At 42.8% G+C, this 27,375-nt stretch overlaps 1 protein-coding gene across 2 annotated transcripts in view; it reads left to right on the forward strand.

Annotated features, from left to right (window-relative positions):
* The window catches only part of DLG2 (discs large MAGUK scaffold protein 2), a 2,359,657-nt gene that overhangs the window by 27,645 nt on the left and 2,304,637 nt on the right, over positions 1–27,375 (forward strand). For both annotated transcript variants that reach the window (XM_082244450.1, XM_082244453.1), the window contains exon 2: positions 18,179–18,310. In XM_082244450.1, the coding sequence (XP_082100576.1) occupies positions 18,179–18,310 (132 nt within the window). The remainder of the gene's footprint in view (positions 1–18,178; positions 18,311–27,375) is intronic.

Raw genomic sequence — 27,375 nt, forward strand, 5'->3', positions numbered from 1 at the left:
GGCACTAAAATCTTACCCCGAGTCACACTCGGGAATACCGCTAGGAAGGTTAAAGACCTTAAAATGCTTTTACACGTACAGTGACAGTAAAAAAAACATGCCTACAATGCATTTTAATAGGGTTTTTCTATTTCGCGGATTTTCACTTTTCCCGGCTGGGTCCGGAACGTAACCCCCGCAATGGAGGGGGGTTTAATTTACTGTACCTTTAAAAAACACACTGAAGCAATGCAGATTGTTTTAGCTCTCTCAGATTTACCTAATCAAAAGAAGAGACTTAAAATGGTATTAGTCAGCCAAGTCCTGGATAAACGGCCAAGACTCAGTTGAAAGAGTTCTTAAAGCAGTTAAATGACAATTAGGAGTGACAAGTAAATGATGCCAATGTACACAATAACAGACAGTAAGTAAATGGATCTCTCAAAAAGGCTATTGGTTGCTGTATGTAATACTACTGCTAAAGGAGATGAAGTAATATAGATACCAGTAGTGTGTCCCCTTTAAGAGCAATAAAGTAGCAGTTTTCAGAATGCAAGGCCTTGCAATTATCTTCATCGGATGCTGGAACTCAAAGATTCTTAAACATGGCACAGCGATAAGCAATCAATGCAGGGCAGCTTGTTCTGACTGGTGGCAATCTTCCTAGTGATCCAAGTACAAGGTGTCTGTATACAGTGTTCAGAGTGATGTATTTGTGGCTGGTAGCTGGATTTTGGGCAAGTGCCCTCTCACCAATCCTGAGGACCTTAAATTACTTCTTAATGAACAATACAAGTCAATTCTCTGTACTGCTAGCGGCCTGAGATGGCTGTAGTCTGCTGATTCAGTGAGTCACCTGACTCCAATGCGATCAGCGATGCTCCTGGGGGTACCCCTGGTGTAACGAGTGGTGTCTCTCCCACCTGAGGTGGATCTGCAGAAGGCTTTATGTCACACGGTAGGCCACAATTCTCTCACACAGTGGTGAACTGGTGCACACTCAATGGATCCCGGGGGGGGGGGGGGGGGGCAGGAGAGCATGGGCCCTTTAAAGTCTCTCCCACAATTCTAACGTGGAGCAGATGGCTTGCTAGGAGGTGCAGTTCATGGATAGTACTGCAGTTTAGGGATGTCAGTTCAGGAGACTACAACAATGCTCTCCTCTAGGCTCAGGAGTATGATGCATGTAATCCGAGCACAGCACTAGGGGAATATAGATACAGTCTGAGAAGGCAGAGGACAAGTCTGCAGTGTCAAATAACTGTAGTCTGTTCCCGGCTACATTAATTTAAAATATTTCTCCCTACTTTAACTTTTTGGAACTGTTCGTGCTCCTATAGTTTCGCCCTTGAGCCATTATTCATCCACACCAAAGAAATGTCATGCTCCATTTTTTCTTTTTTTCTCGACTTTGATGGAACTCTGATGTAGAGGGGGGCTCTGGTGGGCCTATCATTTAAAGGGGGTGTGATGGAACCATCCAGCACCCAGCTTGTGTGCCTCCATCAAGGTCATATAGCTTCCTCCAGTCTGGACCTAGGAATCAGATATTATAGCTAAGCACACAAGATCTAGATGACACTAGCTTAGATGCAAACTGGAACTTTATTGGAAACTCACACTGACTTTATATACCACACACAATATCAGGAAGGGCCTGATCACATTACCCTAACAATACAAACTGTAAACAGAAATGTAATTAACATAGCTAAGGAACAGCCAAAATATACAAAAACAATGATCTAATTAAACTGTAAGCTAATGAACATAAACACATAACATCCCACAATGGTTGGATAACAAGATAAAGTGGATGCAATATTAATCACAAATAACTGTAGTCTGTTCCCGGCTACATTAATTTAAAATATTTCTCCCTACTTTAACTTTTTGGAACTGTTCGTGCTCCTATAGTTTCGCCCTTGAGCCATTATTCATCCACACCAAAGAAATGTCATGCTCCATTTTTTCTTTTTTTCTCGACTTTGATGGAACTCTGATGTAGAGGGGGGCTCTGGTGGGCCTATCATTTAAAGGGGGTGTGATGGAACCATCCAGCACCCAGCTTGTGTGCCTCCATCAAGGTCATATAGCTTCCTCCAGTCTGGACCTAGGAATCAGATATTATAGCTAAGCACACAAGATCTAGATGACACTAGCTTAGATGCAAACTGGAACTTTATTGGAAACTCACACTGACTTTATATACCACACACAATATCAGGAAGGGCCTGATCACATTACCCTAACAATACAAACTGTAAACAGAAATGTAATTAACATAGCTAAGGAACAGCCAAAATATACAAAAACAATGATCTAATTAAACTGTAAGCTAATGAACATAAACACATAACATCCCACAATGGTTGGATAACAAGATAAAGTGGATGCAATATTAATCACAAATAACTGTAGTCTGTTCCCGGCTACATTAATTTAAAATATTTCTCCCTACTTTAACTTTTTGGAACTGTTCGTGCTCCTATAGTTTCGCCCTTGAGCCATTATTCATCCACACCAAAGAAATGTCATGCTCCATTTTTTCTTTTTTTCTCGACTTTGATGGAACTCTGATGTAGAGGGGGGCTCTGGTGGGCCTATCATTTAAAGGGGGTGTGATGGAACCATCCAGCACCCAGCTTGTGTGCCTCCATCAAGGTCATATAGCTTCCTCCAGTCTGGACCTAGGAATCAGATATTATAGCTAAGCACACAAGATCTAGATGACACTAGCTTAGATGCAAACTGGAACTTTATTGGAAACTCACACTGACTTTATATACCACACACAATATCAGGAAGGGCCTGATCACATTACCCTAACAATACAAACTGTAAACAGAAATGTAATTAACATAGCTAAGGAACAGCCAAAATATACAAAAACAATGATCTAATTAAACTGTAAGCTAATGAACATAAACACATAACATCCCACAATGGTTGGATAACAAGATAAAGTGGATGCAATATTAATCACAAATAACTGTAGTCTGTTCCCGGCTACATTAATTTAAAATATTTCTCCCTACTTTAACTTTTTGGAACTGTTCGTGCTCCTATAGTTTCGCCCTTGAGCCATTATTCATCCACACCAAAGAAATGTCATGCTCCATTTTTTCTTTTTTTCTCGACTTTGATGGAACTCTGATGTAGAGGGGGGCTCTGGTGGGCCTATCATTTAAAGGGGGTGTGATGGAACCATCCAGCACCCAGCTTGTGTGCCTCCATCAAGGTCATATAGCTTCCTCCAGTCTGGACCTAGGAATCAGATATTATAGCTAAGCACACAAGATCTAGATGACACTAGCTTAGATGCAAACTGGAACTTTATTGGAAACTCACACTGACTTTATATACCACACACAATATCAGGAAGGGCCTGATCACATTACCCTAACAATACAAACTGTAAACAGAAATGTAATTAACATAGCTAAGGAACAGCCAAAATATACAAAAACAATGATCTAATTAAACTGTAAGCTAATGAACATAAACACATAACATCCCACAATGGTTGGATAACAAGATAAAGTGGATGCAATATTAATCACAAATAACTGTAGTCTGTTCCCGGCTACATTAATTTAAAATATTTCTCCCTACTTTAACTTTTTGGAACTGTTCGTGCTCCTATAGTTTCGCCCTTGAGCCATTATTCATCCACACCAAAGAAATGTCATGCTCCATTTTTTCTTTTTTTCTCGACTTTGATGGAACTCTGATGTAGAGGGGGGCTCTGGTGGGCCTATCATTTAAAGGGGGTGTGATGGAACCATCCAGCACCCAGCTTGTGTGCCTCCATCAAGGTCATATAGCTTCCTCCAGTCTGGACCTAGGAATCAGATATTATAGCTAAGCACACAAGATCTAGATGACACTAGCTTAGATGCAAACTGGAACTTTATTGGAAACTCACACTGACTTTATATACCACACACAATATCAGGAAGGGCCTGATCACATTACCCTAACAATACAAACTGTAAACAGCAATTTAATTAACATAGCTAAGGAACAGCCAAAATATACAAAAACAATGATCTAATTAAACTGTAAGCTAATGAACATAAACACATAACATCCCACAATGGTTGGATAACAAGATAAAGTGGATGCAATATTAATCACCTCCCCAAGATATGATCAGACATATTCAACAATAAACAGATAATGAACATTGATCCCACCCCACCTCAGACTGTCCGGCAACAGTCTACAACAGTCTATGAGACAAACTCATACAATGTTCCAGCAGTCTGAAAAGCTTTAACAGCCAAATAAATGGTAATGGTGCATTTTTTTTACAGCGCAGTGCATGTGTTGGAGTGCACTATAACGCAGTTGAGTTCTAGGCCTGTGCTGAGATGCCATTTAAACTGAACCACTAAAGCATGACTGAAACCCAAATTAACCGAAATGCAGTAGTGTGAGCAAACCCTTAGAGTAAGCAAATGTAGCATAGATTCCAATATGGAACTGGATGGCCTCTTGGGCACCAGAGGTGGATGAGGAGAAAGTATCTATTCACCATTGCGAAGGGGTTCAGGTGTCACAGGTAAGGCAGTTGAAAATCAGCACTTATGTTACAGTAGGTGGTAAAGAGACTTTTTCACTTAGCTGTTCCAGGACATCAAAATCAATAAGGTCATTTTTTAGGGTGAGTTTGGGGTTACATTAGTGTAAGCTTAACACCGAATTTAATTTTAAGTTTAAATTAGCTGTAAAGCATCAAAATAAAAAGTGTTTAATGCTTTACAATTCATTTTCTTTCTAAAGCAGCCAATGTGAGTAAAAAAGTTTGGCCCCTGCCGGCATTCTGTAAAGTGCAAAGGTTTGTCATGCCTCCTCGAGTCAATCAACGGGGACTCTCTGGAGCATGAGCTTTGCTGATTGCAGAGCTATAATTCTAACTCAGGACCTCTGCAATGAAACCACTGCTTCCCCATAGAAAGCAGGGTTCTTCTCTGCAGCTGCTGGCAGGGGAACAGCTTTTCTTTTCAGGTTGTGGCTATTAAAAAAAAAAACTTTAAAGCATTGACCACCTTTTGTTTTGATAAAGCTAAAATGTATTTATCTGATTTAAACTGAAAGCTTAATTGGGCTTTATGGGCTAAGATAAGTGGGAAGAATGAGTTAAAATAAACCTGTCATAAAAGAAACATAGCAGGAGATTTACTAAATTGGTGCAGCTGTGCATGGTAGCCAATCAGCTTCTAACTTTAACTTGTACAATTAAGCTTTGACAATAAAAAGTGGAAGCTGATTGGTTTCTATGCACAGCTGCACCAGATTTTGCATTCTCCAGTTTTAGTAAATCTTCCCCATGACATGACAATGACAGCTTACCCGTTTCTCTCAAGACGTGCACTATAATTTCATCTTCCCCCTAAACTAAATCTTCTTACAAATGGATCTTATTAGTGCCAAAACTGTCCTGGACCGAATCCTTGTAGTCCCTGCCTCGAAATCTGGCACATATCGGCACTAAAATAAAATGATTCATAATGATACATTTCTCCTAACAATCCAGTTTAAAATTCTGAAACTGGGTTCCAGATCCTTCAGAAATGTTCCACAAACACCCAGGTACAAAAGGCTTCTGTTCAAATGTTTAGACGAGACCTGATGACAGACTTGTTAGGATAGATGAATAAAGTATTGGAATATCGGACATATTTACCTTCCTTGGAGAAAATGCTGTTCAAAGCTCCTTCAGTGCTGAGCTTATATTTGAAGGGCTGCTTAAAGAAGATCAGTGAAACTAAATGTAGATCATCACCATGATCAGGAATCACATGAAGGAGTCTCAAGAGGCATTTTCTCCCGGAAAAGTCAATATTTCATCCCTTCTCTTCTCTCTGTATTTATTCCCCTAGCAGACCTCATGTACTTGAGTGCACATCCACTTTAATGAAGTCTGGAATTTATACGGCGAGACCTGGATGATTCTCAAGGGAATCTACACTCACAACATGGCTATGCTCTTTTCACCTTCACCAACTGGCTCCATTTCTCTTTCTTCATCACCTGGAATATTTCTTCTACCTTCACCCCCTGAAATACGTCTTCTACTTTCACCTTCTACCTATCTACCTTCTACCCTACTATTACCTTCACCACCTGGCTATGCTCGTCTTACCTTCACCACCTTGCTCCCTTCCTCTTTCTTCACCACCTGAATATCTCTTCTACCCTCACCACCTGTTCACCATCTTTTACCTTCACCACCTGGCTACCCTCCTCTACCCTTACCACTTGGATACCCTTCTCTACCTTCACCATCTGGCTACCCTCCTCTACCTTCACCACCTGGCTACCCTCCTCTACCTTCACCACCTTGCTACCCTCCTCTACCCTTAGCACTTGGCTACCCTAACTATCTGGCACTCCTTCTCTACCTTCATCAACTGGCCACTTTCCACTACTCCCACCACCTGACCACCCCCTCTACCCTCACAATCTAGCCACCCCCCCCCTTACCACTTGGCTATTCTCACTACCTGACACGGATTCTATAATTACATCACCTAGCCACTCTCATCTACCTTAACCACCTGGCTACCCTCCTCTACCATTACCACCTGGCTACCCTCCTCTACCATTACCACCTGTCTACCCTCCTCTACCATTACCACCTGGCTACCCTCCTCTACCATTATCACCTGGCTATCCTCCTCTACCATTATCACCTGGCTATCCTCCTCTACCATTACCACCTGGCTATCCTCCTCTAGCCTCACAACCTACCCTCTTCTACCATCACTGCTTTGCACCCCTTCTCTTCCCTCATCACCTAGCCACCACCTGGCTACCCTCTTTTCACATTTTGTTTTTGTAGGTATATTTCAAAAGCTACTGCCAGTGAAGTTTATTCTACGCACTATAGTTACACCGCCTGTCACTGCATTACTGTTGTGTGTTGTAGTAATGTAGAAGCCAGCAGATAGTACCATGACGTGCAACAGAGGACCAGCCATCCAACACAACTGGACATCAAATGAAGAAGATACTTTGGTGGCCTTAGCTCTTAAAGACAAAAAAGATCTGAGGTACCACATGCTGGAGAGGTAAGTATCATACGTCTTCTTTTACAGGCAATTTTTAAGAAATGTTTTTGGATTGACAGTTTTCCTTTAAATTCTACCTGTCACTTTAAGTAAACCATTAGGCATTCCTATTGCTATTCCATCTAACAGTTCTAATCTAGCTTCCTTCATTCCTTCTTTCCCATTGGCTGGAATATATTTTTGTATTGGCTGACCGCAGCCAATGGAAAAGCAAAATGATCAATTCAACCAATCAGTAAAAGAAGCAATCGTGTGATTGAATTTAGATAGACTGTGTAAAATCGAACTTATTATATTATTATAATAACTATAATATTATTAATAGTCCTATTATTCATCCCATAATACACAAGTATTACCCTGTTGATCCTACTAGTGCCACAGTTGATCCTACCAGTGCTGCTTGGCTTGGGGGCCAACAACTCTATGCTACTACTGAATAATTTGAAGCTTTTTCGGCCCCCTGATCTGTGTCTCCCCATTCATCTATTCAGTGGCATCATTCTATCACTGCATTCAGACATTGTTGGCCATAGACAGTAAGTAGGCAGAAGCCCTAGAAAGGTATTGGCAGTCATGTGACCACATAAGTTATATGGAAACAACATTTACAGTATAGGGAAAAAAAGGGTTGCTAAATAGAGATAATTATATAGGACTGCTTTATATGTATTTTTCTGGCGTTATGCTTATAGCAAATGCTTTATAAATACCTGCTGTACATTCTGCTCTTCAGATGACTAGCCTTTATTATCTGACGCCTGTAAGAAAAAAACTTACTGGCATCAATATAATTGCATGGGCAAAGTACTGGTTCATTTTTAGGCCCAGCCAGTTCTATGTTTTGTAAAGACCATGTCCCACTGGTGTCACTAGAATTGACCAGTGTCACCAGTGACTGACAGGTGTTCTAATCCCTCTCCACTCTATCCAACACTAAAAAACTCTTCCTTACACATAACACATTGGGGCACAATTTTTTTAGCCTTTATGGAGATCTTGAAGTATACGGATGCTTATTATATATTTTGGAACACTGCTTTGACACGGTTAATTAACTGGAGTCTACAGTATATGGACTGTTTATATGAGTTGTCACTTTGTGATCACTTATGAATGATGCATATTATTTTATGCATTGTGTTACTGGCACTATAAGCAAGCTATATGGGTTATTCAGGCACTGTGTTTTTATAATTTTGATTAAAGCGGAGTTCCGGGCACAAAATCAGTATTTTTTTTTTGTGCCCCTCCGCTAGCTACACATAACCTGAAAAGGAATTGGATAGTTATTTTTTTTTTTTTGTACACTCACCTTGTAATCGAAGATCGTAAATACTCACCTCAGGGTACTTCCTCCTCCAGCGCCGCGGCTCACCCCGTCACTTCCTGCCTCGCGATGATTCCTGGGAGCTGAACGTCATCGCTCCCAGGAATCAATGCGACGGCACCGGCCCCGCACGTCACTTCCGGGCGACGCCGCATTCCCCTGCTAAACAGCTTCTGGGCATGCCCAGAAGCTGTTTAGGAATGCGGCGCCGCACCAGAAGTGACGAGAGGGGCCGGTGCGGCGCATTCTGGGAGAAGAAGATGTGGAAGAAGACACCGAAGAGGACCGCGCCGGCTTCAGCTGCCCACAAGAGAGATGGAAACGCTGTGGAAGAAATTTTCAAAGTAAGTATTTCTTCTTGCAGGTAAGTGCGAACCGGGACAGATCAGAGGCTAGCCATTGTGGAATGTGCTAGCCCTGACTGTCCCGGGGGTATGTTCATCAAAAAATGAGATCTGTGCCTGGAACTCCGCTTTAATCTCACTGAGCAATACACTGAGGCAGCACAACATTGTTTTTTACCTTTATTATACAGGAACCAATCCTCTCTATTTTCCTCCTGCAGTCACTGAAAGTCTACTTCTCCTCCTTTCACATCTGCTCGCATTCAGTGTAAGATGAAAATACAGGGGATCGGTTCCTGTATGTGCTGCCCCCGCCACTCTGTTTGTCCCTGTTCCTCTTCTTTCTGCTGCTCGGGTCCCCCTGTGTGCTCCCCTGGTTTTTCTCCTCTCTGCAGCTCTGCCACCTTCCCTCCTCTTCTCTCCCAGCATCTGCAGAATATGTTTCAGGATGGAGAGTGGGGAGGATCACTGATCACTCACTGTGTTCATTCATAACTGAAGCATCGTAAACTGTGTTCAGTTTGTGAATGAATGGGAAGCTCTGTACAGAGCTATCCCTGTTTATTCATTCTGTGCAGCTGAGAATGCAGAGGTAGGGATTGAGGTCCTCAATCTTCTTTCTCTGTCTCAAAGGTGAAACATCAGGGGTCTGTTTAGACCACTAATATTTCACCGAAGCCCCCAACCAGGGATGCCAAACAATTTTAAAAAATAATAAAAAATAATATTGTAAAAAAGAAAAAAGGTAAAACATTTTATAAAAAAAACTACTGACACCATCCACTGCCCTACTCTCACCATGCACATCTCTACTGACCCCGTCCTCTGCCCAACTGACAAAGTCCACTGCCATGCTGACACCATCCACTGCTCTACTGACTGACAGCCTCCACTGTCCTACTAACACATCAGCTGCTTTAATTACACCATCCACTGCACTGCTGGTAGTGTCCACTGCTCTATTGACACTGTCCACACACCATCCACTGCCCTACTGGCACTGTCCACTGCCTTACTCTCACCATGCACAGCTCTACTGCCCTTGTCCTCTGCCCAACTGACAAAGTCCACTGCCATGCTGACACCATCCACTGCTCTACTGACTGACACCCTTCACTGTCCTACTAACACATCAGCTGCTTTAATTACACCATCCACTGCCCTGCTGGTAGTGTCCACTGCTCTATTGACACTGTCCACACACCACCCACTGCCCCACTGGCACTGTCCACTGCCCTACTCTCACAATGCAAAGCTCTACTCCCCTCGTCCTCTGCCCAACTGACAAAGTCCACTGCCATGCTGACACCATCCACTGCTCTACTGACTGACACCCCCCACTGTCCTACTAGCACATCAGCTGCTTTAATTACACCATCCACTGCCCTACTGGCACTGTCCACTCACCATCCACTGTCCACTGCCCTATTCTCACCATGCACAGCTCTACTGCCCTTGTCCTCTACCCAACTGACAAAGTTCACTGCCATGCTGACACCATCCACTGCTCTACTGACTGACACCCTTCACTGTCCTACTAACACATCAGCTGCTTTAATGACACCATCCACAGCCCTACGGGCACTGTCCACTGCTATACTGATTGACACTGTCAACTTTAAAGGTAGGCTAAGTTTTTACAGTGACTTTTGTATTTTTATATTATTCTAAATTTTCCTTACTATTTAGTTAGACCTTGCTAGTTAATTTTATTTTTTAAAAAAAGGGCACTAAACCCCAGTGATCTTTTATCTCTTTCATGTTATTCAGGTAGATCTCGGCTTCTCAAAGATTGCCTACCCCTTCTCCAGGGTATTCAAAAGAATTGGAGAGGTATTTTAAAATACAAAAATAATAGCCTAGGCTGGAATGGCAGCAGAGGAAGGCCAGAAAAAAAACAAAAAAAACCAACAATTTAAAAATATAAAAAATAGTCAAAATTATAAATACAAATTTTAAATATTTTAAATGTAATTATTTTAAAATTACAATTTTTAATTTTAACAGCTTGTTTACACCATTGAATGTTATCTGGGCTATAATGCAGAACCACAGCACCTCTAAAAGTGCATAAAAACTAGTGCGACGTGTTTTTGAAAATTCCTGCTTGCTGCAACCTTTGTGCATTTTTGTAAGAACACTTCATACATTACGTAATAGCCAATGATAATTCATGGAAAATACACTGAAAACATGTTTTATTTGGTGGGTTTTTCCAAGTCACGCAACCATATCAAAAAATGATATATCCTAATCGGGTGTGCAGAGGAGAGATAAGCCTAGCAAAGAGGAATGTGTCACCCTGCTAGTTAGGTTGCCAGGACGTAGCAAATTTAGATCTTTTTTGCTCTTCTATAATCAGTGAAGCAGTTCTCGATTGCTTTTGAATTATTTATTAAAGGGATTTTTATGGCGCTGACAATTTACACAGCACTTTATATCTATCTCACAGGATGCAGGCTTGATTGCTCTCCCCTGTCTTATGGAGGCTTCTGGAACATAGTGGGATGAGCAAGGCAAATCTCAGCCTGAATATTTATTGTGCTCCAGCCAATACCTGGGGAGGTGTGTCCAGAAGGTGGCTGTAAAGTCATATAAATAGAGATTTAGAGCAGCATGGCTCTTTTCCCTGTCGGAGAGAATCCACCCATCTGTAGCAGCTATCCTGATTCCAGCTAGTATTCATTGAGCTCCCAGCTGGAGCATAGAGCATAGCTTGAGGGCCTACTCCTGAGGATCCCTTTTGGAAGCTAGTCAAGGGAACCCTCACCTGGGAACCTGGTCTGGAGATCTCACCGAAGAGTGTTCGGTGGAAGTTAGAAAGTGTCTGTCTGACCTTTGGCATTGTGAGCATTAACCTCTCTCTCAATAAAGAATGTCAGGTGGAAACTGGAAGGAGGCATTCAGTGATCCTGTGACATTGTGAGTACTGACATGAGCTCAGAGCTCTTGTGACTGTGTGTTATGTACCCCTGGAGTGGAAGCCAGTAGTATTCTTGACTGGGATAGCTCTTGCAAAGTGACTCGTTTCTACCTTCTGTAATTGTTCCAACATAGAAAATACTCAGGTAGACTTAGTAAAAGTAAAGTGTCCTCATGCAAAGAATCAGGGAACCTGGAGTATCCCATGTCACCCTACATCCTATTCCAAGTACTGGGATGTATAAAAAAAGGGGATTCACTCCAGAAATAAAGAGATTATTCTCCCACTCTATAAGACTCTGGTCCGGCCACATCTGGAGTATGCTGTCCAGTTCTGGGCACCGCTCCTCAGGAAGGATGTGCTGGAACTGGAGAGAGTCCAGAGAAGGGCAACAAAAATAATTAGGGGAATGGAGGACATCAGCTATGAGGAAAGACTACAAGCACTGAACTTATTCTCTCTGGAGAAGAGACGCTTGAGGGGGGATATGATATCAATGTACAAATACTGTACTGGCGACCCTAGCATAAGGAACAAACTATTCAGAGAAAGGAGATACAATAAGACACGTGGCCACTCACTAAAACTAGAGAAAAGGCGGTTTAACCTTAAAATACGTAGGGGGTTCTTCACTATAAGAGCAGTAAGGATGTGGAATTCTCTTCCGCAAACAGTCGTATCAGCAGGGAGCATCGATAGTTTCAAAAAACTATTAGATGGGCACCTTAAACTTGAACTGGATGGACTGATGTCTTTTTTCAACCTCACAAACTATGTAAGTTCTTCAGCTATACAAATCCTAAAAGGCACCCCCTAGACTGATTATTGAAACAGAATGAGTGAAATGTTGTTGTGTGCCTGGCTGTCTCTGCACTAGCTCTGGGGAAGAATCAGTTAAATTACAGGGGCTCCTACAAAGGTAGCACTACAGGAGCAAGGATATGGATAGAGTGAGAGAGGCAAGGAGCCCCCAAGCAATGGGTGGATGATTCATGGATGAGGTGGAACAATAAGATAAAGATGAGAATAGTAGAATCTATCTCAAAATCACTCGAAATGACACCAACAATTAATAGCGACTACAGCAAAGAAAGCACCTCAAACTCCTGGACACAACCCACAAATAGAGGAAGGAAAGGACAAGAATGAGAGGAAGAAAAAGCATGTTCAGGCCCCTCCATGCAACTCCTTCTATCCTGTACTCAACACTGGGCTTCTCATCTAGGCTCAGACCTTGAGGATGGCAAATGGACCCACATGTGCGCCACCCAAAGTATCATGCTCATTCAATGTTCTGGCAATTGAGACCAATTACAAAGTCCTTACACTGGTATATGGTGCCTGTTAGAATCGCCCTTTATGTGCGGTGTTACTCACCCCTGTGCTTCTGTGGCTGTGGCCAGTTGGGAACCTTCTTCCATCTGGTGGACTTTTCCTGTAGTACAGAAGTTCTGGACAGAGATGTTCACTATGTTGCTAGGTTCTAGAATCATGCCACAAGCTAAACATCACTAAACAAGCTCTCTTTAGCGTCAGGCACCTGATATCTAAGGTTCACTTCAAATTGATGGTCCATGTTCTCACAGCTGCAAAGCAGAATATGGGTAAGGTGTGAAGGACTGCTACTCTGTCTAGAGTGGAAACTAGATCTAAGAAAAGGAAGGAAACAAATGGGTATTTCGCTGTTTGTCTGCTTTGAACAGGTATTATAATCTTTAGAATTTTGTTGGGTAAATAACAACCCTATCTTGTACATGGGTGTAGCTATCATCCCCGGTTTTCTTTGTAGATCAACCATCCCCAACCAAGTTTCCTCCAGAGTTTGCTATCGGTTCCTTGAGCTGTGGTTGATGGACCTCCCATCTAATGGCGCCTGCATAGTTCTTGGAGCCAACACCACTTGACAAAACCAACAGAATGACAACAATGATCTTCATAGCTTTCTGTAAGGATGGCCTTCTGACCACCACCACTATAAGGGTGGCATTCTTTCTTCTGACCACCAATATGAAGGGCATTTTCCCCATTGACCTCTAATGAATTGGATTTAATTTGGGTACTCGAAGATCTGAAAATTATTTTTAGGTTCTGTTGGAGTGGAAAGGTTGAGAAAGGCTACATTAGATAGTAAATACATGGATCGGTACAGTTAGTAATCTCCGATATGAATCAGAGCAATCAAAGCATTCAACGACAGCAGTGAAAAGCACAGTAAAGGATTAGAGACGCTCCAAGGTTTATATGGGTTTTATGCCTCCAACAGTCAGGGCTTCCCTTTATAATCAACTGCAGAACAATCCCCTCTATAAATATATTAAAGAGCTTCATTTATTTGTGTTTCCTAGTGATGATGATTTGCAGAAATATATATATTTTTTCCTTTGATAATATTGTGGAATATCAACATTTATTATTTTTTTTATTTTTTTTTTTTTACAGGCGCTACAAGATAGCATGTTGTGTCTGTATTTTATTACAGAAGCACATAGCTTTTGCTTGTATAGCTTAATGATGGTTGTGCTTGGGCCAGCTTCTTGCTAATATTAATATAAAAATACATTAAATTAACCCTGCCATTGGCAGAGGGACTGGGACTACTGATACCTCCAATCCCCGCCAATAGAAAAGGGGGTACATTCTATTTGAAGGATCCTTTCAAATAGAATGAACCCTGAGTACCTGTTTTTTTTTGTATGGCTGAAGCTGATGTTCATCCCAGCCGATTTTTTCATCACCTCCAGATCTTTCAGACAAGCTTTATGAATTCAGCACTATGAACGGATGTAGAGAAAAGAAGACTGCAGATAAACAGGGTCCGGCATCCCCCCCTTTTCATCTAAACCACTATCGATGTCCCCTGGATTCTACTGAGTGTTAATATTTGTGGAGAGGTATCCCCAACCTAGGAGACCGAGGGTCCCACAGGAGAGAGGTTCCCTTTGACCCCCCTGTAAGGGTACAACGCTTTATACCCTGGTTAGTGCGGGCTGGATTGTGAGGGGATTCTTCACATGCACCCCCAGAAACAGACCACCTAGGACCATTCCAGTTGCTGGAGACCACCATCAACAATTAAATGGACTTTTTCACCTATCACTTTAAACACCCAATTAATTATTATTTATGTAGAAAGATATATACAAAGTATATTCCCTGTGCCAAATTTTAGGGTGACAAGGTGGGTGTAAGAATTAATAAAAGCACTATTAATATATTTTAAAACTATTTAAATAGCTAAATAAGCAGCTGCTGTAAAAAAAAGAGAGTATATGCCACAGGAATGGTCTTTAAAAAGGCCAAAATACAGCGCTTGCTAATTGAATGAACGAATTAAAATTACCAATAAAATTTAACCTGTGCTTGTAAAATGCCAAAGTGTCTTCATAAATATCACTTGATTGTTAAAAACGTTTTTAAGTAGTATGAAATTGGATATAATTATATAAAATCCATAAAACGTGACAGTGGATCAAATAAATGAGTGACTGTGACTCCAATAAATATCATCAAAAATCAACAATCTGTAAAGGGAAAAATTATTATATAAAAGTCCATCAATAAAAGGAGATTATGCTCAGGCAATTTATTTCCTCAATAAGTAGTATTCACAAAAAGTGCAAGTGCTCTGTCTTGATTTTCACATTCGATTGCTTGTTCTAAAATTGAATAAGATGGGTCACTTACCAGATAACGTGGGTCTTATGTGCCATATGACACTAAGACCTTTCAGGCTTTGTTTGCCCTCTGGGCTAAGTGGCTCTCCCCTTTACACGGTCCTGCGGGCTGATAATGGCTCCTCTGGACCCCGGAATGTAGTGCTCAAGAATAGTAAAAGGGAAGAAGAAAGGCTCTAATAGCGTGATAAAGTCTCCAAAAGATTTTATTACCCATCCATCGGGTTCAAAACAAATAAAATCATATAGCACACTATCCCTGGTGGTCAGCGGTGCGGGCCGCACGTCCTCCTCACGGAATAACGGCTAACTTCCGGCTTGCGTTCCAACTCGGGTAGCGTGATGACGTTATGCGGTCCAAACTGATGCGTTTCGTCACTTCCGGTGACGTCTTCAGAGTTTCTCTGATGACGTTATGCGTGATGACGTTATGCGGTCCAAACTGACACGTTTCGTCACTTCCGGTGACGTCTTCAGAGTTTCTCTGAAGACGTCACCGGAAGTGATGAAATGCGTCAGTTTGGACCGCATAACGTCATCACGCTACCCGAGTTGGAACGCAAGCTGGAAGTTAGCCGTTATTCCGTGAGGAGGACGTGCGGCCCGCACCGCTGACCACCAGGGATAGTGTGCTATACGATTTTATTTGTTTTGAACCTGATGGATGGGTAATAAAAAATTTTCTAGACTTTATCACGCTATTGGAGCCTTTCTTCTTCCCTTTTACTATTCTTGAGCACTACATTCTGGGGTCCAGAGGAGCCATACTACTTAAAAACGTTTTTAACAATCAAGTGATATTTATGAAGACACTTTGGCATTTTACAAGCACAGGTTAAATTTTATTGATTTATACAGTGGGTACGGAAAGTATTCAGACCCCCTTAAATTTTTCACTCTTTGTTATATTGCAGCCATTTGCTAAAATCATTTAAGTTCATTCTTCTTCCTCATGAATGTACACATAGCACCCCATACTGACAGAAAAACACAGAATTGTTGACATTGTTGCAGATTTATTAAAAAAGAAAAACTGAAATATCACATGGTCCTAAGTATTCAGACCCTTTGCTCAGTATTTAGTAGAAGCCCCCTTTTGATCTAAAACAGCCAGGAGTCTTTTTGGGAAAGATGCAACAAGTCTTTCACACCTGGATTTGGGGATCCTCTGCCATTCCTCCTTGCAGATCCTCTCCAGTTCAGTCAGGTTGGATGGTAAACGTTGGTGGACAGCCATTTTTAGGTCTCTCCAGAGATGCTCAATTGGGTTTAAGTCAGGGCTCTGGCTGGGCCATTCAAGAACAGTCACGGAGTTGTTGTGAAGCCACTCCTTCGTTATTTTAGCTGTGTGCTTAGGGTCATTGTCTTGTTGGAAGGTAAACCTATGGCCCAGTCTGAGGTCCAGAGCACTCTGGAGAAGGTTTTTTTCCAGGATATCCCTGTACTTGGCCGCATTCATCTTTCCCTCGATTGAAACCAGTCGTCCTGTCCCTGCAGCTGAAAAACACCCCCACAGCATGATGCTGCCACCACCATGCTTCACTGTTGGGACTGTATTGGACAGGTGATGAGCAGTGCCTGGTTTTCTCCACACATACCGCTTAGAATTAAGGCCAAAAAGTTCTATTTTGGTCTCATCAGACCAGAGAATCTTATTTCTCACCATCTTGGAGTCCTCCAGGTGTTTTTTAGCAAACTCCATGCGGGCTTTCATGTGTCTTACACTGAGGAGAGGCTTCCGTCGGGCCACTCTGCCATAAAGCCCCGACTGGTGGAGGGCTCCAGTGATGTTTGACTTTCTACAACTTTCTCCCATCTCCTGACTGCATCTCTGGAGCTCAGCCACAGTGATCTTTGGGTTCTTCTTTACCTCTCTCACCAAGGCTCTTCTCCCCCGATAGCTCAGTTTGGCCGGACGGCCAGCTCTAGGAAGGGTTCTGGTCGTCCCAAACGTCTTCCATTTGAGGATTATGGAGGCCACTGTGCTCTTAGGAACCTTAAGTGCAGCAGAAATCCTTTTGTAACCTTGGCCAGATCTGTGCCTTGCCACAATTCTGTCTCTGAGCTCTTCAGGCAGTTCCTTTGACCTCATGATTCTCATTTGCTCTAACATGCATTGTGATCTGGAAGGTCTTATATAGACAGGTGTGTGGCTTTCCTAATCAAGTCCAATCAGTATAATCAAACACAGCTGGACTCAAATGAAGGTGTAGAACCATCTCAAGGATGATAAGAAGAAATGGAAAGCACCTGAGTTAAATATATGAGTGTCACAGCAAAGGGTCTGAATACTTAGGACCATGTGATATTTCAGTTTTTCTTTTTTAATAAATCTGCAACAATGTCAACAATTCTGTGTTTTTCTGTCAGTATGGGGTGCTATGTGTACATTCATGAGGAAGAAGAATGAACTTAAATGATTTTAGCAAATGGCTGCAATATAACAAAGAGTGAAAAATTTAAGGGGGTCTGAATACTTTACGTACCCACTGTATTTGTTCATTTATTTAGTGCACATTTGCACTTTATCATATTTCCTTACGTTATATGTGTTTGTGCATTATTTTTTGGGACCTACTTACTTTGTCCTTGTCAACACATACCATATATTTATTTGTCTACCCACGGCAGCGCCATCTACCTCACCTTTTTTTTCCCTCTATCTGACTTGCTGCGTGTTCTAATGCACATTGTGAGAAGCTCACAGTGTGCAGTGAAATCCGAGTAGGCAATTTCATTACAGAAGAGGAGCCTGTGCAACTGTGCAAAGCTTAAGAATGAAGGTCAGCTATAATGATTACTGCTAAAGAATTGTTGTAATTGTGCCCCCTGTGATCCTTTTCTTACAGATACTGAGCGAGCGTTGTCACTACTAGAGGATTATTGCAGTAAGTTACAGAACCCAAGTGAGAGGCAGCTACGCCTGGCCATTGAGAAGGTCATCTCTATGTTCAAAAGCAACTTATTCCAAGCATTGATAGGTAGGTACCTTCTATGTTTCTATTCACAACTTTACTGATATTCCCATAGGTGTGTGCCGCCTAGTGTATTAGGGTGTGCACCCCATATGTCAAAAAAGAATGCTTGTGTAGATAGATAGATAGATAGATAGATAGATAGATAGATAGATAGATAGATAGATAGATAGATAGATAGATAGATAGATAGATAGATAGATAGATAGATAGATAGATAGATAGATAGACACACTATTATAAATAAATGTAAACAAACATTTTAAAATGTATTAAAACATGGATGGTTGAAGATGGCTTCTTTGTAATGCATGTATATCATGATTATCTTTCTATGTTTGCTATACCCATCTGTTTTACACTTATTTGTATTTTAGTATTGTACTGTATGGTTTATTTTTTCTAATAAACTTTCTAATAAAAACTTTTGTAAACAAAAAAAAAACATGGATGGTGTCAGTAGGGCAGTAGATGGGTCAGTAGTGCAGTGGACAGGGTCAGTAGGGCAGTGGATGGGGTCAGTAGGGGCAGTGGACATGTTTGTAGGGCAGATGTTGGTGTCAGTAGAGCAGTGGATGTTGTCAGTATTGCAGTGGGCAGTGTCGGTACAACAGTGGATGGGGTCAGAAGGGCAGAGGACATGTTAGTAGGGCAGAGGTTGGTGTCAGTAGGGCAGAGATTGGTGTGAGTAAAGCAGAGGTGGGTGTCAGTCAGTAGAGCAGTGAATTGGGTCAGTAGGGCAGAGTACAGGGTCAGTAGAACAGTAGACATGTCAGCAGGGCAGAGGTTGGTGTCAGTCAGTAGAGCAGTGGATGGGGTCAGTCAGTGGAGCAGTGGATGGGGTCAGTAGGGCAGTGTCAGTAGGGCAGTGGATGGGGGTCAGTAGGGCAGTGGACATGTCAGTAGGGCAGAGGTTGGTGTCAGTCAGTAGAGCAGTGGACAGGGTCAGTAGAGCAGTGGACAGGGTCAGTAGAGCAGTGGACAGGGTCAGTAGAGCAGTGGACAGGGTCAGTAGGGCAGTGGACCGTGTCAGTATGGTAGTGGACAGGGTCAGTAGAGCAGTGGACACGGTCAGTAGAGCAGTGGACAGGGTCAGTAGGGCAGAGGTTGGTGTCTTGCAGGAGAAAAACAGTGGAAAAATATGCTCAAAGCCGTGTTTTGCAAACGTGATTAGGCGCATTTAGTGTTTGGGTGTTCATTCCTTCCAAGGGTCTGAATAGATTTAGATTGGCCATTGAAATAAATAAACGTTGAAGTGGTAAACACGCCTAGCCTTTAGGCGCATTTAGACGTGTTTAAGTGCGTTTGGGCTTTTTTTCTGCCGAAACGCTCCCTTCCTTAATGCACAAGTGATGTTTTTTATTTTTCTGCCTCTAAGACCTGTATGTGTACATATAGACACATTAGGGTGGATTTACTAAAGACCTATAGACTGTTCACTTTGCATGTGCAGTTGCTCCAGAGTTTAGTAAATGAGGTAAAGCTTCACTTTGCAAATAATACCCAATGACGTACCAGGGAAAAGAAAAACCCCAGCATTTTCATACCTCCCAACTTTCTGAGATGGGAACTAGGGACACCTATGAGCAAAAGTATGTAGCATTAGGACACACCCCCTGTCATGCCTCCTTAAAGGAGTATTATACAAAAGAAAAGAATTAGGTAAACCCACAAGTGCTTTTTTTTTTTAACACTGCTATTCCTTTATATTGGCTTTTAAAATTTACAAATGCAGCCATTTAGAAATTGGATGAAAGTGCATTTTATATATAACTAAATAGATCAGATCAAAATGAGGGACGAATGAGGAGGAAAGAGGGACAGAGGGACTTTGTTCCAAATCAGGGACAGTCCCTCGAAATCAGGGCAGTTGGTAGCTATGCATTTTTGCTTGCACCTGATTGGATGTTGGAAATCAGCAGAGCTTCTGCTCATTTACTAAGTTCTGGATCAACTACACCTGCAAAGTGCACAGTCTATTTGCCTTTGGTAAATCAGTCATGTATGCTATCATGGTGGGACGTTTAGTGGCATAAACAAAACAAACCATCAAACCCCCTAAAGCTGTGTTTTTTATGCCCAGTGTGCATGAAGCCTCACAATGAACTCAATCTTATTTTCTCCCTTTTTGTCTCTTTGTGGACCACAAAACTCCTCTCAACCTTATGTAGAAGAGGAAAAAGGGAGGTGTTTTGTAGTCCTGTCCTTGTGTGACAACGCTGCTCCTCCATACGAGTGAACGTTGTCACCTACGCACAGGAGGTGTGTTTCTGACAGTGACTGGTAAACTGCCATATACCATTTTACATTTTGTTTTTGGGTTCAAATACACTCGAAAACTTTCTTATTAAGCCCCTTTCAGACGGTGTGGAATACATCAAGCGGATCTGCCTGCTCAGGGGGGATCTCTCTGCTGATCCCCGGTGAGCAGGCAAATGACAGGTCTGTGTCTGCTCTGCTATGCTGTTCTCTATGGGGCGGTCAGATGGAAACAAACTGCATGTCCGTTTCCTTCCAACTGTCATCCGATCCCATCCGCCAGATGGATAGGGAACGGTTCCCCATCCGTCTGTTTTTAGTGAACCGAATCGGATGCCTGTGGGTGACACATGTCTGCTGACATCCACCGCTCCTTAGAAAACAATGCTTGGTCTAATTGGGTCTGCCTGAAAAACAGACAAGCGGACCCAATCAGTCCATTGGTGTGGAAGAGGTCTTAGGCTTATCCAGTTAAGTATTATAAACTGCAGTAATCTGTAGCAACCAATCAGAAAATGTGTCTACTGATATGACTTGTAGGCTACCTAATGATTGATTCCTATGGATTCTTGCTCTGTTCCATCCTACTGTGCAGGGGCTCGCAGGAAGCTAATATAAAGGTGGGGTTCAGGTTATACTTATATTATTTAAAGCACATTCCATGATATCTTTTGCACACATAATTCTATATAAAGACAAGCAGACTTTTATTGCGCTCCTTTTCTACCTCCCTCCTTTCCCCAAACATTTTCCATATGGTTCTTACTTACCTTTGACACCTCTGCCTAGAGATCCCTACTGTGCGGCTTGCCTGGCGCCACCATGGTTCTGTCAGATTTTTGGAAAATCTTTGCAGTGCTGTCCTCGCTTTTCATTCACTTCATTGGTATCTGTCAGCCTACCATTGAAGCCAGGGTGGACTGTAGGGGATGGGGGGCAGGGCCGTGCTAGACTATTTTACGCCCTAGGCAAGACCAGCTACTTGTGCCCCCCCCCCCCAAAAAGGGAGGGGGTTAAAAACTCCTCTATGTCATACCCAGTGACCCTGATCCGATGGTTCCTCCATGTCATGCTTTCATACCCAGTGACCCCCCCATATTCCTCCATGTCACACTCGGGGACCCTAATGTCCCTCCGTGTCACACCCAGGGACTTTGATGTTTTTCCATGTCACACCCTTGGACCCCAATATTCCTCCATGTCATGCTGTCATACCCACTGACCCTGATGTTCCTCCATGTCACACCCAGGGACCCCCGTGTTCCTCCATGTCATGCTTTCATACTCAGTGACCCCAATGTTCCTCTATGTCAGGCCCTGATGTTTTTCCATGTCACAGTTGGGGACCCTGATGTTCCTCCATGTCACACCTGGGGACCCTGATGTTCCTCCGTGTCACACTTGGGGACCCCAATCCCCCATGGCACACCCAGGGACCCTAATTCCTCATGACACACCTGGTGACCCCGAACTCCTGTTACACCCGGTGACCCCTATCCTCCATATCACACCTGGTGACTCTGATTCCCCATGGCACACCTGGTGACCCCGATTCCCTTTCATACCAGGAATGCTCCATGTAACACCCAGGTACCCCGATCCCCTGTTCTGGGGACACTAACTGGGCGGTATGAAGAGAGTGGCCCCCACTCTGCCCTCCTTCACGGTGATCCTGCTGATTCCAGGACGCTCCTCTCCTGGACCACAGTGCTCACCACAGCTCCAACCGGCTCCTGGTGGAGGGAGAAGCAGCAGTCAGAGAGCTCCGCATGTCCTTCATCACCAACCTCCTCAGACCACTCGGTGCCTCTTCGCTTCTGCTGCAGTAAAGGTTCCGCCCTCCATTGCTGAGCTCCGGCTCAGGTTCAGCTCTTCTCCGCTCCCTGCTTAATATCAACCCAGGGAAATGAACGGCTGCCTACCAACTCAGTGCAGAGAGTCACTTCCTGCCTGGGGTTAAGGCCGCTCAGCTCCAGCTGAAGAGGATCATCATGCAGGCAGCACTCCGGTGGGCTCCATTCCTGCCTCTTGGGGCCCCTCCAACAGTGGTGGAAAGCCAGGGCCTGATAGTTCCGCCACTGCCCAAGACACCTGGCATCTTTCTCTGTCCCTTCTTCCTCCCCTACCGCCACCTCTCCTCTAAGCTCACAATAATCATTCATGATGGAGAGAGAGTGTCGACTCCTGGCTGCGCCCCTAGGTGGCAATGTGCCCTAGGCGGCTGGTTTAGTAGGTTATTCAATCACGGGGAAGATTGCTGACTTGACAGTTGTGCAGAAGACAGTCATTGACACCCTCCACAAGGAAGTATCTGAAGGAACGGTTGGGAGTCCGGTCTGGTCGTTCTGGGAGGAGACAAACGGATGTGATTGGTTTCCCTTTGCTACCTGTTTATTAACATTCAGAGCGTGTTTGACCCTGTAGGGTCTCTAAAGTTGGTAAGAGTAACTTGGTATCTTGATTGGTGGCGGACCCTCCTGCTTGCACCCCTTTTTTATCTGGGATTTATGTGGATTGGACTTTTCACACTTGGGTCTTGTTTGCTCCTTATTGTCAGCTTAATTTATATGTTGATTAGCGCGACACCATTTTTCACCTGCCCTAGGCGGCTGCCTAGTTTGCCTAGTGGAAGCACCGGCCCTGGGGGGGGGGGGGGGGGGGGGGTGTATGTACCACTACATTAATATGCCCTTACTGATTATCCCTTTACTAGGATTATTATGCTCTTACTGGGAATATTCCTTTACTGGGATTGATTTACCCTTACTGGGAATATATCCCTTTACTGGGATTAATATGCTTTTATGGGAAATATCCCTTTCCTGGGATAAGTATGACCTTACTAGGATTATCTCTTTACTGGGAATAATATGCTCTTACTGGGAATATTCCTTTACTGGGATTGATTTGCCCATAATGGGAATATTCCTTTACTGTGACTAATATGCCTCTATATGGATTATCCCTTTACTTGGATTAATAGGCTCTTAATGGGAATATTCTTTTCCTGGGATTAATATGCTTTTACAGGGATTATCTCATTACTGGGATTAATAGGTTCTTAGTTCTTTACTGAGATCAATATGCCCATACTGGGAATATCCCTTAACTGGGATTAATATCTCCTTACTGGGAATATTCCTTTACTGGGATTCATATGACGTTACTGGGAATATCTCGATACTGTTATTAATATGCTCTTACTGGGAATATCACTTTACTGGGAATAATATGTCCTTATAGGAATATCCCTTTACTGGGTTTAGTGTGTCATTACTGGGAATATCCATTTACTGCGAATAATAAGAATCAGTGACTGGACTCTCAGATGTGTCTGCACAATATATGAACAGTCTATTAATTTCATGGATGATGCTTCTAGTGTAGAGGAATATTAGCCTGCCTCTAAGGGGCATTGGCCTAAGGCTTGCAGAGGGAGGGCCTGCTCTGTATGCTAAGTTGCAGGGAAGAGATGGGGGGGGGGGGGGGGGGACGTTGGTGGGCTTGCGTGGAAAAGAGAGATCAGGTTGGAAATAACCAGTCCTCAGTAGCAGCCAAAAAAACATGCAGTAGGCGGGGCAGTGACACAGAAGGACAGCAATCTACTAAAAATTGAGCACTCTTCTTATGCTGTGTAGCCAATATTTGTAGTAACTGGTGTATGTATACTTTGCAATTTTACAAGTATTATGCAAAGGGTACTTTATATTTGTTTTAGCTGTATATCAGTTTGACTTTAGTTGTCCTTTAAATTAGCTGCGTATGTAAAAATACAGAAAACAGAACAGGGAGTATTTCAGTTTTATATATATATATATATATATATATATATATATATATATATATATATATCCGTACACCTGCATGTACTGCTTATCTGGAATTCTCTTGCAGCTTTGTGTATTGGGGACAGTCCCTGAATGTTCTACCTTTATAGTGCGCTGGCAGCACAAGTCCAAGGATGGCACCTGCCAGGGAAACAGATGCACCTCTGAGCCAGCCATGGCATTTAACCGCTTGCCAGGCCTGTACTGGGCACGGCAGCAGATGCTCCAACGGCACAAACCTCTCTATTTTATTTTCATTATCTTGTTCATTTTACTGCAGAGCTGCGAGCCTGTACTGTCAGGCCAAGGTCTACAAAGCGAGCAGGATGTGGAAAATCCTGCGGTTTGTAAATTCTATAGTTGCTGCAATATATCCATCCTAATAAATAATTGATAGGGTGAGCCAATGGGTAATTGGCAACACAACATCCCCGCATTTATGAACCAAAGAGTAAAGGGAAATCCTTTTATAAGGGATTTTTAGGCCTCATTTACATGGAAGTACTCGACAACTTCCCTACCATGCTCTAGCCAAAAGATGGCTACAGTGCAGCTCTCCAGTTCATGGACGTCCTTCCAGAACCAAGCCTCCCCCGTACTCCCTGGGGTGCCCATCGGGCACGTTCTGTGACTGTTGTGTACCTTTGGGCACAGCTAATCACAAATGGTGGTAAGGGGCCAAGTACAGCAGCCCTTTACCATGTGTTTAGCAGTGTCCAATCAGAGCTGGTCACATGTAATCAGACTTTGCTGGTTATAAGCATTCCTTTCCTCATATGCTGTGTCTGTGTGAGGAAAGGAGAGCGGATAACCGGCAAAGCTGACAGGACGCAGTGAGTACATTCTTTACACTGATAATCAGGGGACTGATAATTTGTGCCCTGATTATCCGTGCAGCCTTATCAGTGCCCATCAGTGCAGCCTATTAGTGCCCATCAGTGCCGCCTCATCTGTGCAGCCTCATCAGTGCCCATCAGTGCAACCTCCTTAGTGCATGTCAGTGAAGAAGAAAAAGGACTTATTAGCAAAATGTTATAACAGAAACTAAAAAAAAAAAACATTTTTTTTTCATAATTTTAAGCCTTTTATTTTTTAGTGTAGTGTGAATATAGTGTAGTGTCAGTGTAGTGTCAGTGTAGTGTGTCAGCGTAGTGTGACTATAGTATAGTGTAGTGTCAGTGTAGAGTGTCAGTGTAGAGTGAGTGTAGTGTCAGTTTAGTTTGTCAATGTAATGTGAGTATAGTGTAGTGTGTCAGTGTAGTGTGAGTATAGTGTAGTGTGTCAGTGTAGTGTGAGTATAGTGTAGTGTCAGTGTAGTGTGTCAGCGTAGTGTGAGTATAGTATAGTGTAGTGTCAGTGTAGAGTGAATGTAGTGTCAGTGTAGTTTGTCAATGTAGTGTGAGTATAGTGTAGTGTGTCAATGTAGTGTGAGTATAGTGTAGTGTGTCAGTGTAGTGTGAGTAAAGTGTAGTGTCAGTGTAGTGTGAGTATAGTGTAGTGTCAGTGAAGTGTGAGTATAATGTAGTGTGTCAGTGTAGTGTGAGTATAGTGTAGTGTCAGTGAAGTGTGAGTATAGTGTAGTGTGTCAGTGTAGTGTGAGTATAGTGTAGTGTCAGTGTAGTGTGTCAGCGTAGTGTGAGTATAGTATAGTGTAGTGTCAGTGTAGAGTGAATGTAGTGTCAGTGTAGTTTGTCAATGTAGTGTGAGTATAGTGTAGTGTGTCAATGTAGTGTGAGTATAGTGTAGTGTGTCAGTGTAGTGTGAGTATAGTGTAGTGTCAGTGTAGTGTGAGTATAGTGTAGTGTCAGTGAAGTGTGAGTATAGTGTAGTGTGTCAGTGTAGTGTGAGTATAGTGTAGTGTCAGTGTAGTGTGTCAGCGTAGTGTGAGTATAGTATAGTGTAGTGTCAGTGTAGAGTGAGTGTAGTTTGTCAATGTAGCGTGAGTATAGTGTAGTGTGTCAGTGTAGTGTGAGTATAGTGTAGTGTCCGTGAAGTGTGAGTATAGTGTAGTGTGAGTATAGTGTAGTGTCAGTGAAGTGTGAGTATAGTGTAGTGTGAGTATAGTGTGAGCATAGTGTAGTGTGAGTGCAGTATTTAATAGCATTACATTACATTTAGTGCTGTATACAGTACTGTATACATATTTTTGGTTGCTTCGTCTTTTTTTTTTAATCCCCTGCCTGCCCCCTTTTTTTTTTAAATTGTCAACTGCAGTTTTTGTTACTTCGGCACTGGTGTTTCTGCTTTTTTTTTTTTTGTTTATTTTTTTATAAATAGTTTAGTCGATTTCTGTCGGCAGGAGTCGTCAATTTAAAGTGCGCCAAAAACCACATTTCAGTAAGTAAAGTGCATCCAATCACCCATTTCCTAGTATCTATTAAATTTGGGTAATAATACCCCCCCCCCCATCATGTCTGTGAGGCCAACAAGGAGAGGCAGACATTCCCGTGCCACTATGAGGGGGCTAGCAGCGTCTGTGTCCACAGGCAAAGGTGGACATGGTCTGTTCTCAGGCAGGGCACGTTTGTCTCTGTTTAGTGATGTTGCCCCTGTTATCCAGCCACAGCATGTAGAGGAGGTATTCGACTGGCTTACTAAGAGAAGTTTATGTAATACCTTTCCAACTCTGGCAGGTTACAATCTCATGGAAAAGGTATTTTTGAGGCTTCTGTTCGTCAAGATAGGAGTGGTGGAGAAGGGGGTGGCCCAAGTGATGCATTTGAAAAATGTTTTAGTCCTCGGCACCCAGGGCTGTCAGCTTCAACATCCCATCGGTAGGGTCGGCATCATATGGCAGATGATTATCTAGGAGCGAAAACAGAGATGGAGAGCTTTCCAGTGGATGATCCACTTGGTTACTGGGCATTCAGTGCTGCCGGAGGGTTTGTGACATATAAAAGAGTGCGTCTGTCCATAGACTCAGTTGACTGGCTGACATTTCTCAAAATGAATCAGTCCTGGATTAGCAGCAGCTATCAAGCCCCT

Source organism: Pelophylax lessonae (assembly GCF_965119305.1).
Source record: "Pelophylax lessonae genome assembly, chromosome: 2".
Taxonomy (NCBI): domain Eukaryota; kingdom Metazoa; phylum Chordata; class Amphibia; order Anura; family Ranidae; genus Pelophylax; species Pelophylax lessonae.